The 12,688-nt window shown below is 37.2% G+C and overlaps 1 protein-coding gene across 2 annotated transcripts in view; it reads right to left on the minus strand.

Annotated features, from left to right (window-relative positions):
• The window catches only part of ABI3BP (ABI family member 3 binding protein), a 166,269-nt gene that overhangs the window by 138,682 nt on the left and 14,899 nt on the right, over positions 1-12,688 (minus strand). For both annotated transcript variants that reach the window (XM_076349815.1, XM_076349805.1), the window contains exon 2: positions 4,069-4,248. In XM_076349815.1, coding sequence (XP_076205930.1) covers positions 4,069-4,248 — 180 coding nt within the window. The remainder of the gene's footprint in view (positions 1-4,068; positions 4,249-12,688) is intronic.

Genomic DNA, 12,688 nt, shown 5'->3' on the forward strand with positions numbered 1-12,688 from the left:
ACCCTTTTCTCTTTGTACATGCCCTCTGCAGGTAGTTCCCAATTCATGGATAATGTTACTGGCTCAGTTATTATTTTAGTTGCAAAAGAAAGGAAAAACAAGTATTTTAAGATAAGAATCACTGCAGTGAGGTGCGGAGTATTTTAATGGAAAAAATGTAGGCGGATGTCACCTTTCTACAAAGCCATATATCTTCCCTGGAAATCCTAGGAAAGACCATGTCCTTATTAATTTCTTTTAAAAGATATGCACATATACACATGTAATTTCATAAATTAATAAATCTGTTGACTTCAAGTTTATTCTTAACAGGGTTATAAGAGGTGTGTGACTCAGCAGAAAATCTGACAATAAATTTCATCTTAATCAACAGTGACAGGGTTGGAAATATGGAAGTCATGGGCCTTATATATATTATTGTGTATATTGTGTCATCTATTAAAAAAAATAAGTTAGTCATTGCTTCATTCCCCATACTCCAGTTCCAATCAGGGACAATTATCCCAAACAGAATACTGATTATGCTGCTCCATTAAAAAAACCAGGTATGCAGAGCTAAACCAAAGAAATGTTTGCAAGGCACTTCATTCTGCTGTGTAGACCTATACTGTTTGTTAGAACTGCTGTGTAGACCTATACTGTTTGTTAGAAAGGACAAAGGACATTTTAGAGGACTGATGCATTTTAGGGAGGGAATCATGACTTACTTATATGCAAAGTCTGTATATCTTCTTACATTGGCCTAACTACTATATTAATGAAATAATTTTTTTTCTTTGAGTAGGGACTACAGTTGATTGCATATCTGTACCACCTTCACTTACAAATCTTCACTGAATAGACAATTTTAATACTACTAGGACAAGATCCACTTTTGTCCAGATACAGAGATTCCATTCTCCTGGATCTAGTCACTCTCTCAGGACATATATGCTAAAGTAATGCTCCTTAATCCATTGGGAAAACATACCTTTTAGTAACTAACAAATGGCCTTAAATCTCCATTTCTATTTTTACATTTCAGCTACGAAACCAATTTAAGGTTGTGATCAAAGTCCCTAAATTGATTGGGAAAGGTATTCTCTTTCCATGAACCACTAAAACTGACAGGAGAGGAGGAAACATTAAATTGTATTAGTCTTGATCTAAATAGGCCACAATGTCTTTTCTTATTCAGGAATCACTCCCTCCACATCCGTTCAGTAAAAGCCACAACCAACCACGTTCAGGGCAGCCTGTAACGTTCATCTGCTTTCTGTAAAAGTCGGATAAGCCAAAGCATGAGAGGATCAAGAAGGAGATCTCAGGGTGAATGTGAATATTTTTATATAAACCTAGTTGTTCTGTTTGTGGAAAAATGTGTGGAACCCACTGAAGACCTTTTGCAAAGTGTACAGTGGCACTTGAATCACTAGAATATCTAGAACATGGAATAGTCAATTTTTAGTGTGAAATTTTAAAAACATATTGGTTTAATATGAAGATAGCATACTAGGCCAACTTCATCACATGAGATGTACTAGGAGTACAAAGATAACGTATGATTTTTCAGCAGTAGGGTCTAGGGATATTGTATCTTTGGAAAGTATCTTGAGAGTATTTTTATTGTTCCTTTACAATACCTTATTTTTTCTAACATCCACATAAAGTGTGTGCTGAGCTGAGTTCTCTGGCTGCCAGAATAAAACCTAACCATTGTTCCTAAAACTAAGAACCATCCTGCAATTCCTCCAGTTTGTGCCAGCAGCTGGTCCCTGAAACTGTAGGGGGTGCTAGCAATCACCACTGTCTTCTCTTCACCTCTGCCACACAAGTCACTCTAAAATAGAGCCAAAAGCACAACTGATGTTTCTTGCTTTAGCTCGTGTTCTGTACACACTTGGAAAGTACAGTCAAAGCTGCAGTTTAATGTGATATTTAATATTCATGAAATGGGAAAGATGATGTGCTCTCTGCTTCCAAACGCCAATAAACAAGTCCACAAAGCATATAATCTAACCCTAAATCTCTTAACTAAAAGCAATAGCTCCAATAAGTGTACTGTTAATTGCCTTAAATAAATGCTTGCAACTTGAAGTACATACAGCTGTTACCTTCTTTTATTCCTGTCCTTTCAAAGATGACATTTTCTTAAAGTTGGAAATGCTAGTCTTTATATTATGTTGCACATTGCATTTTTAGTTACTGGACACTCAGAAGTCACAATCATATATTCATTGTCACTAGGAAGCTGATTGACAACTTGTATTAGCATGAGTGATTTAAAATGTTGAAGTTATTATCCTTTAAAATAATTTAAAAGGAAAAGGAGAGTACTCCCCAACACTTGGGCTTTTCCCTCTCCAGATACACTAGAGAAAATGTGTTCATTTCACTACAGGCTCTATGTATCATGGGTTTTCTCATCTTCCTCATTCATTGCTACAAGGTTTTGATTGCTTAACAGTAAGCTTTAATAAATATGCATGCGGCTAGCACGCTGATGCACTGCAGAACTAAAGAAAGGGGTCTACAGTTTCCAGCCATTAGCTATAAACGTTAAAGTTACAAAATACCAAAGTCCCGTATGTTTCAGGAGACATCCACCTTTCTGTCTTCATACAGTTTCACATAGCATTAAGTATTAAAGCTGCTATTAAATAGGAAGTGTAAATGATCTACACATGACGTTACATTCAGTGTTTTTTCCTCTTTCCAAGGATCTCTCAGAAAAATATTAATCCTCACTACTCCTGCAATACAGCTATGCAGGTATTACTTATGCCCTATTCACAGTATTCTACAGAAAATCCTATACACCATTCTTAGTGAACTGATTCAAAAGTTATACATGGGATAAATCAGATAAATCAAACACAGCTTAAGTGACGGTTATGAACTCAAGCACTGGATTGGTGATAGAATTACAGAGAGATCCCAGGAGTACCAACTCACAAAAAGGAAAAAGTCAACCTTTGCTACAGTGATCTAATGAAAGCCTCTAATATCTTAATTATTCTGTCTAACATCTTATTTATTCTTTTTTATTCTGCAGTTTTCAGCCTGGAGCAGATCCCAAGAATTGCCTTAACTGACCACATCAAAAAGACAGCAATTGTTACTTCTATGCTTATGCATCCTTTCTTCCCCCTCATTTTACACTAAGATGACTGGCATTACAATGATGAGGGTAGAAAAGATTAAAAAAAGCAACAGGAGAATCCTCAGACATTGAACAGATTTCTTAAAAGGTCAAATCCTGATCAGTCAATGTTTTAATAATTTATCAGACAATTCTAACTAATCCAGTTCTACTATTTTGTTATCCTGTCCATACCGACATAACCGCAGATCAAAGGGACAACCAAATTCCCTTCTTCCTCCTTATCCCAGGCAACAGGATATAACATTCTTGATGTGGTTTAATCTCTTCCATACAATAGCTCATGGAATTCCATCCGTAACTTCTGACACAGAAGTTATAGGTCCCTGGAGGTATTTAAAAGACGAGTAGATGAGGCACTTAGGGACATGGTTTAGTGGACATGGTGGTGTTGGGTCGACGGTTGGACTCGATGATCTTAAGGTCTTTTCCAACCTCAATGATTCTATGATTCTATGTAGAATTGGAATAAGCCCCTGCCAGAAAAGGCATCATTTTGATACGAACATTTCTAGCAAAAGGAATCAACCACACAGTTCTCAAAACTGTTTCATTGATTCTTGTACTATTTGTTAAAAACATGCACATCTTCCTTGCATTCTACTTTATAACTGCAACTTTAGGCAAATCATCCCATTTGATCCGTGATGTGGTCAATATAGCACAAACTCTTAGTACAATGAATATCCTCAAAACAAATACCAGTAGCAAACTTTTCCAAACAACAAGAACTATTTGTTCTCCTTGAAGGATCTCTTAATTCCACTTTCATCTGAAACTCTTCAAAGCAACCTTAAACAAACACAAAGAAACCCTGAGCAACAACCCAATAAAAACAAAAATTAAGAAACCCGAAGGTTCATATTCTCCTCACTCTCTTCCCGCAATTCATGACAACAGTAGCATGCAAAGCAAATATGCCTTACCAAGTTCTGTTATGTACATTTTTCCATCCGAAGGTAAAGGAATGTACTGATTAGAGAAGAAGTTGCTTCCGTAACCCAGGACAAAACCTTCTAGTTTGGTGTTTTGACTTGGTCGAAGATACCTCATGCAAACGGTGTCATCTGTTGCATTGATCTGAACTTTCAGACTCTGCCTTTTCACTGGGGAAAGAGTAAAAAAAGAGAAGATCAGAATGTATTAACTTGCAATCATATATTAAGTAAGGGAATATGACAATATAACAACATAGGGCTGTTTAATTTGCTGGTCGCAAGCAACTGAACAATTGCTTAAAGGTGGAGTCTCCCAGAAACTAAGTGTTATTTTAAGAAGTAAACTAACAGTCTTGCAAAAATATGGTTTCCAACATGTCTGTTTTTCCACCATTAGTTTAGTACTATCATTAGCTGTAACATCTTCTATAATTGTAGTAGTAGAAAAGTGCATGAAGTAACTGGAAAAAATGCAAGTATTTTTTCCTTTAAATGCAGGAGTTATAGTAGTATTAGCCATCTGTAGGACCCATAGGTGAAAAACTTGCAAGTTTGGGGTTTTTTTTTTAGTAAAAAATATGATGTTTTAACATTAAGTTAATCACACCGCAAAATTAGGGTAGAGGATAAATAGTAACTAGATCCAAATAAAAATGCTATAACTTTTTTCTTTTTTTTTTTTTTTTTTGGCTGTTGGGCTGGAAATGTAATTTTCTAGTTGGAATTACACCAGGACACCTAACCAACATATATACTTTACTCAAAATTATTAAGAAACTTTTTTTAAACATTCATTTTTATGCTTTCCAGGGGAGCAGCACATAAAGCAAGAAACATCTTGTATATCCATCTACAAAAATTTAACTTACAACAACACAGAATGACTTCATAAAAGAATAATCAATTTTTTAGGCTACAAAAAGGTGTTTCGTCTTCTCTTGGTGAGGTGAGGGAGGATTGGCTTTTCCTTCCTTGGTACTTACAATTTTAATATTCCCTTGTCACTGTTAGCCTTATCATATTTTCAGAACTGTTGAATGCCAATGCTTAAAAAAAAAAAAGTAATGACTTTTCCCCAAACTTACAACACTGGCACTAGAATAGTATTATTTTGGGTTATTATTTCTCTTCTCATTCTCAAAATATAATTTTTTATTCCCAACAGATTTTCAGGTATCTCTCCAATCATGAGGGCTGAAATTAACTTTTCAGGAAAAAACAGAAATTTGCACAAAATCATTTTACTTCAGGAGCTAACTCCTGAAAAAAACCAATGAGATGTATGACCTGTCATTAAATAACAGCATAGAGCAATACTGAACTTTCTTTTCTTTCTTTCTTTCTCTCCCTCACTCTAACTCCCTTCCTTTCTCTCTCTCAATAATTGCAGACTGATATTCAAAGTTTCTTTAGACAAGTACATATTGATTCTCTGGTATCATCCCAGCCTACCCTCCTTTTTTTTTTGGAGAAATTCTAATGACTAGAGTTGCTGAGAGGCCACAATCCCCAATCTGTGAAGATGATTTAGTAGTACTGTCGAGCACCTGCAGTTGTCTGCACACTGAATGTAAAGACCCAAGCCAAACACTTTATGCCTCTTCCCTTTATAGAAAGAAGCATACAAGTAAAACTGATGGAAAACATGTGCCTCTGATGAGACTTTTTCTTTATCTAAAGACTGATCAAGTAAAAGCACTCAGCCAGGAAACTGTCACAATTTTCCAGAGGCAACTCTGCCAGGTTGCAGAAGACTGCAAGGCTTCTAGAAAACTCAACTCTCTGACATTTTCAGCAGTACAATACCACCACAAGGGAAGGGGTGGCAGCTGCTTCCTTATCTGGGAGACATCCTAACTTCTTTTATTTTCAGTATATGAAACTGCTGCGGTTGTACAACTTTGAGTATCGACAAGGCTCCAAATAGCAGAAACCAGGAAGAAAACCCAACAGACTTCAAAACCATCTAATATGCTTCATAAAGATGCTTAGTAAAAAGCGTTCCATGCCAACAAAGTTTAGGATTATTACCTCTGATTGACAGTGAACTAGATTTGTTAAAATTATGCAGTCTACAAAACTCTAACCTAACTTTGGAGAGCTGAGCATAATGAAATGAAAGGATGGTCTCCTGATCTCCATTGAATATACATGTCTAAGAAGAAAGCAAGAATTACAGTACTTGATTCAAATATAAGATAATGCTTTGATTTCTGTATTAAAATTCTTAATCAGACCCAAAACTGGATTTTAAAAAATTTTAGTGATGCTCTATTTTAATTTTAAATTTACAATAATTTCACTTTTTTTTTTTTACACAATTGTTTCCGTATCTCTCTCTCAGTTATACTTTACATTAATTTGAAGACCTAATTCTAATTCAAGATTGAATTCAACTGGGTTTGATTCCAATTAGATAGATACTGTATTTTATGCATAAATAGTCAATTATAGTGACAAGGGGTCTTGATTTTATTTAAGCCTAAAAACTGTCAGTGAAGTTTCTAAAAACAAAAAGTCTACATGGGATGCCAAGACAGCAACAGCTTTGCGGTAGGACCCTTTAGACATTTTCTTTATAGCTAGCGTATCAAAACCACCAAGAGAGCTTTTAAACTCAAAGCCAGTTCTAGCAGAACATAAAAAGGAATAATGTATTTTTAAAAACAGAGAATAAGGCAGAACAGAAGAAAAGAAAAAGAATAACTTAAAATTTTAAAAAATAAATCCTTGTCCTCCCCACACTGTCTTGACAGGGCAGGTCCTTTCCCTCTAGTTCACTTTTAAGTACAGGATCCTTTCAGCGATGGACTGGATGGCAACAAATACTGCAGAGTCCCTGCAGTGTTTAGGAAAAATCTTTCTTTTCCTCTCCTTGGACATCTAGCTACAGGGTCTGCTCCATGCTCTTCTTAACGTAACTATCTTCTACCCCTTCTGTAAGCTCCTTGCTTCCTATTTCCTTCTCTCCACATGGCAGAAGTTCCCCTAGCTGAGAGGGCTCAGTCAATCTTAGCAAGGGCACTCTTCTCCCCTTCCTCTTGAAGGTGCAGCCTGACCCAAAGAGCAGCACAGGGCAAGGCAGGCAAATAGCCTTCTTCACCATTATTATTTAGGTACATGTTTTTAAAGGAAAATAACTGTGCTAAAGCAACAACACAGATGCTACACTGCTTATGACTAAACCACATTCCCTTTCATGGGCTGTGTGCATGCCAGAATCACTGAAATTGAGGGATGAATTTTAACTGGTAAAACAATAACTATCAGAGGCTGGCCACTTTCTGGAAGTGTATGGACAGAAGTGGAGCAACGAAGGCCAACACTGACAAGTTTTTCTATCAGGGGCAACAAAGGTTCCTGACTGAAGTTAGAACCTGAGTTTGCTGGGAACCGTAGCTGTTGAGCGAGAGCACTTGCGTTCCAGAGAGTGAAAAGCTACCCAGGAGACAAAACCAAATAACGATGAAGACAGAAGGGAGCCAGCAAATACAGAAAATGCTCTCTGTCACGGCAGAACTATCAATGCATGGTAGATCACTCTTGGTACAGACTCTTTGTAGGGAATGACATCTCTCCCCAAACCAGGTCAGTGTGCTACTTAGTCATCAGTCCAGTGGAGCTCTTCTGCCCACCAACAGATCAGCACTCCAACATCTTTCCGGCAGCCCTTGCACGCTTCCAACACCTCACTTTTGTGCCCACCTACACAAAGTATACTTCTTAGCATCATAAATACAAACACAAAAGGCTGTGAAGTGGCCCTCTTTTGTTATAGCTGAGTACATTATAAAGAAATAGTTCTTAAAGAATTAAAAAGAAAAGTTGAAAAGTTCCAGACTCAAGGAGGTCACATGCATTCAAAGGAGACCTGGACCCTTATGAACAAATTCAAGCATTTTCTGAATCTAAAAGGAAAAGGCAGCTTTGTGCAGGAGACTGTAAGCCCAATTCCACCACACTTGTCAGAATTAAAAACAAACAAAAAAGCCTCCCATGAAAACGTAACAAAATGCAACTCATGTTAAGGCCTATGAGGAAGGCCCACGTGGCCACTTGGAATCATTGGAGCGGACAAGAGGTATACAGGGAGGGCACAGCAGCGCAAAGGGGCCTCTGCAGGCAGCTGGGGAGAGCTCAATGCTACGTGCTGCAGAGACACTGCCAGTCTAGTCAAGAGAGGGCCAGCCTGGAGCAGTACAGATATAAAGGACTTCATATCAATTCAGTTGGTAAATGGGGACTAATCTCAGCAGCATATTAGCAAAATAGATTTCACTTGTGTTGATCACACAGTATTTTGAACAACTAACAGGGAAATCAGGCATTCCCATTCTGAGTAGTATCCCTATCTTGGCCACCACTCAGATAAACATTCATTAAACATGATCGAATGGACAAGGAAAGTCACAGGAACTTGACTGCTGTGATACTGTGATAAGAATGTATTCAATTTTGAGAAAATAACTTTGTTATATTATGGTTTTAGAATACCTTTTTTCCCCGTCTCCTTGATGAAAGAGTTGAATGATAAACTAGACGCCCTCTAATTCCAACGCAAAGAGATTCTGAAAACACCTTACCAATAGAAAAGAACACTTGCAGGCACAGAGCAAACCAAGGTTGAATTTTCCTAACTTATATTCACTTGTATCAGCTTTTGGCATGTGTTATTGAAACTCTGGTCTTAAGTATTTGCATTTGCAGAGTAATTCTTTTACATTGAGGCCATCTCCAAATGAAAGATTCTGGGACCCATAGCTACCTCTGAAAAACAATCTTTCCCTCTTGGCTTGCCAACAGAAATTCCATGCTGATCTGCAAGTATTCTCTTCAACAAAAGTCAATTGATGGCCAAAACCAGCAGGACAAACCGTGCACAGCATATCTGAACTAAAAGCACTATGTTAAGTGCATCAGACCACTTGCAGTGTTAGAATCACTCTAGGAAAAGGACTCTTTGCCTCTAAGGGGAAAGACTTTTAAAGACAGCTTAATGAATCAGCTGCATCATAAGGGAACCAGCCACCAATAACTCTTCAGAAAGAAGAAAATAGCTACAAATTATCTGAAGAATTCAGCTGGGAGCACCATAGTTTGGCTACTTGGAAAAAATAAGTGGTCACGTATAGGCAACAGGAGCCAAGAGCAAATAAACACTGAAACTTTAGAAAAATTTAACTCTAAATTACCTAACTGAAATTCACATCTTTAAAATGTGAAAGCAGCTATGGAAAAGAATATACAAAATATTCAGCTGGACACTTGTTATTCAAGCTTTGGATCCACCAGGGATTACGTGAAGTATCTTCTTTTTCTTATCAGTTTAATTAATCATGGAGTAACAGAGGAAGAGAGGGGAGAATTCATAAGCACTGCTACCATCTCTTATTCATACCAGCTAGTTCTAACTGATGGTCCATATTTAGCTACAAGACAAACAGAGAAGTCCAATTTTCAACTTCTACTTTCACAGCAAAAGTTCAGTCAAAGCCCTTTGGTTTAGGTCTAACATCCCCCTAAGAAATCACCATCACAAAGCAGACTGAAAAGGCAAAACAGTAACTATGAAGAATAGATTTATATAATTCCTTTGCTATTTAATAACTGGAGAGAAGTAAGGAGGTAAACAGAGATGGTTCACTGGACTAGTTGCATTAAAGCAGTATTTGTTCAGCAATTCAGTGTTGGGGACAGCGGTATTTCCAACTTATAAAAGCAAACAAAACCACCTGAGAGTTCGCTTCCCAAAAGAACAAACAAAAGAGTTTTGTTTCAGTAACAGAGAATTAAAGCCTCTGAAATTCTGTGTCCCGTGCCCCACTATATAATTCCAATATTGTTGGTAACAATAGATGTGGAGTTAGTTAAAATTGCCAGCTGGTTTGATTTTCCTCTGTTTCAAGGAACGTGAGAGAACTTGGGTGATGAGGTGACTGGAATTTGAATTAACTGGCTCTTTTCTGTTTCTACCCAAACCCCAAAATATATCTTGGCCCTGTCAAATAAAATATCTTCAGCTGAGGAGCACTCTATTTCTCTCTCCAGCTTAAGAAGGTATGTCAACAGCTGGCTGATAATTTATTAACTAATTATTAGCACATTCAGAAGTAACCCTGAGGTGCTGATATAGCAACAAACTTCAAGAATGAAGTACAAATTAAATAAAGCAACCATTTTTTGTTTTGAAATAAATTCATCTTGGCAACTTACATTTTTTGAGCTGTTTGCCTGCTTCACTGAAGGTTCAGCAAAAGCAATACTGGGAAAAGATGTTACTTTCACTTATTCTACAATTCTGCTGGTGCACTTTGAGTGTGTACAGTCTCTTGTGATCAAATCAGTCCTATTTTTTGTTTTTATACATAGAGTGAAAAGCCTTGAACTATGCCCTACAAAACTAGAGGGTGAATACAGCTGTACTGTATTACAGCAAATTTGGCTTCATCATCAGAATTCCTTTTGCCTTACATTGAAACTGTTTGTTTTTCACCATTTCAAAGATTTTAGAGGGCACAAAGGCAAGACATAGCACTGCCTCCCAGAGTGCTAGACAAATGAAGCGTGCTTTAAGAAAATATATTAGCACCATGTATTTGTGAGCACCACCTCACTTATTCAAATCATTCACAGCAGTGCTTTCATTTTCCAAATCTGGTGCCATAGTACCATCAGCCAAGATTTCAATGATAATCTAACACTGTGCAACTTTTATTTTTGCTATTTTATATTTTTGTATTTACTTTGGCTCCCAAACACGAAGAAATATCAGTTGTTTGGCTCAAAACCAAATATAGCTTAAAATAGGAAACATTTAAAAATAGTTCTGTTTCTATGCAGTAGAATAAACAAGACACACATCTAAGACAGCCACAACCATACGATCATGGAATAATTTAGGGTGGAAGGGACTTCTGTAAATCATCTAGTCCAACCCCCTGCTCGAAGCAGACCTAATCAGATCAGGTTGCTCAGGACCACGTCCAGCTGAGTGTTGAACACCTCTAAGGACATAGATTCCATAACAATTCTGGGTAACCTCTTCCAGTATTTATCATCCTTGTGGTCAAAAAAAAAAAAAGTCCTAATATCTAACTGGAATTTCCCATATTCCAACTTGTGCCCAGTGCCTCTTGTCATATTGCAGTGCACTTCTGCAGAAACTCTGTCTGTCTTCTTTGTATCCTCTGGTCAGGTAGCTGTGGACGATGTTAGATCATCTTTCTCATCACAGATTACATAAAACACCAATGCTCCTAGCTACAAAATCCACATTAATAAATACTCTGAATGATGAAAATAGGTGCCATATAGACCATACCCTTAGAAAGGGCAACAAAGAATACCTTATTAAGAGAGGGTAAGCTAAAAGCATTGCACATAGTTTTGTCATTTGCAACTGAAGTTCCCCAGTTAAATATTTTTTTCAAATATTAGTATGCCTACACTCTGTACACAAGTCTAACATTACTTCAGAAAAATAGGCTGTCAACATGCAGCAGTTAACTGCAAAACACATATATGCACGTCTATCTACAAAAGTAGCCTAACTTGTAAGCTTTCAACTTAGCTCACAGGATCTCTTTGCTCAGGCAGCTTCCAAAAAAGATGAACAAAAGCAATGTTATTCTTACCTAGGAACCAACATTTATTACACTGAGATACACTGGCACATTTTTAGGGATGAGCAATCCAAAGTTTCAGCAGTACAATTAATTCCTGTTCCAGTCCTAACACTCTCCTTAAACTGAGTTTCTCTGCCCCCAGGCTATCAATTCTGTTCATTTCAAAGCCATTCTGGTGGTTCAAGGAAGCAACTGAGGAGCAGAAGCAAGCATTTCATTTTGAAATGCTACTTTTTTCACTTACAATGACACTTGTTAATACAGAAATAGTAGCTTTTTCTTATTTTGACTATGGCACTTCATAGATAGGATGACTAAAGCTTGTTAGTTTAAGCCTTATTACCAAGGCTTATTACTTTATCAATAACCAGAAACTAGTAAGTGATTCTACCTTATTAAGTTTCGAAGTTAGCACCTCTTTTCGACTCCCACTGTAACTGAGAGAGTAGATATGATAGCATGGTAAGCACAACCTGTCCTACGACTTGCAGTAATTTAAAGAGAAGAAAAGACATCACCAAAGAAAGATTCAGACAACTTAAATTCCATCTAACTTCTGATGTGTAGTAAGAAAGTTGGATGCCTCTGAGGAGGATCTATGTGTTAAAGAGGAAGCCACCTTATGTCAGCCAACAGGAAATGCAGAATTTCAATTAAGTGTCTCTGGGAAATAAACTAGAACAAGCTGTAACGAGCTAACTTCAAGGCAAAAAAAAAAAGAAAAAAAAAGTCTTATTTTCATGTAACCCTCCATAGTGTATTTTCTAGCTTCTCTTGATGCTGAAAGAAATCTTTTTCAGACAGTACAACCACAACACAACCACTTGGTCTGTTTACTTGTTTTCAGAAATTGCATTTAATGACCTGGAGTTGTCAGGTGGACATTCTGCCATCAGTTGTCCTGTGCCACTAGAATAATCTATTGCAATTCCAACTTCACTGCTTGCCCAACTCAGAATAAAGACGCTTTCAAGAAATTTTAA

Source organism: Aptenodytes patagonicus, chromosome 1, assembly GCF_965638725.1.
Source record: "Aptenodytes patagonicus chromosome 1, bAptPat1.pri.cur, whole genome shotgun sequence".
NCBI classification, from domain to species: Eukaryota; Metazoa; Chordata; class Aves; order Sphenisciformes; family Spheniscidae; genus Aptenodytes; species Aptenodytes patagonicus.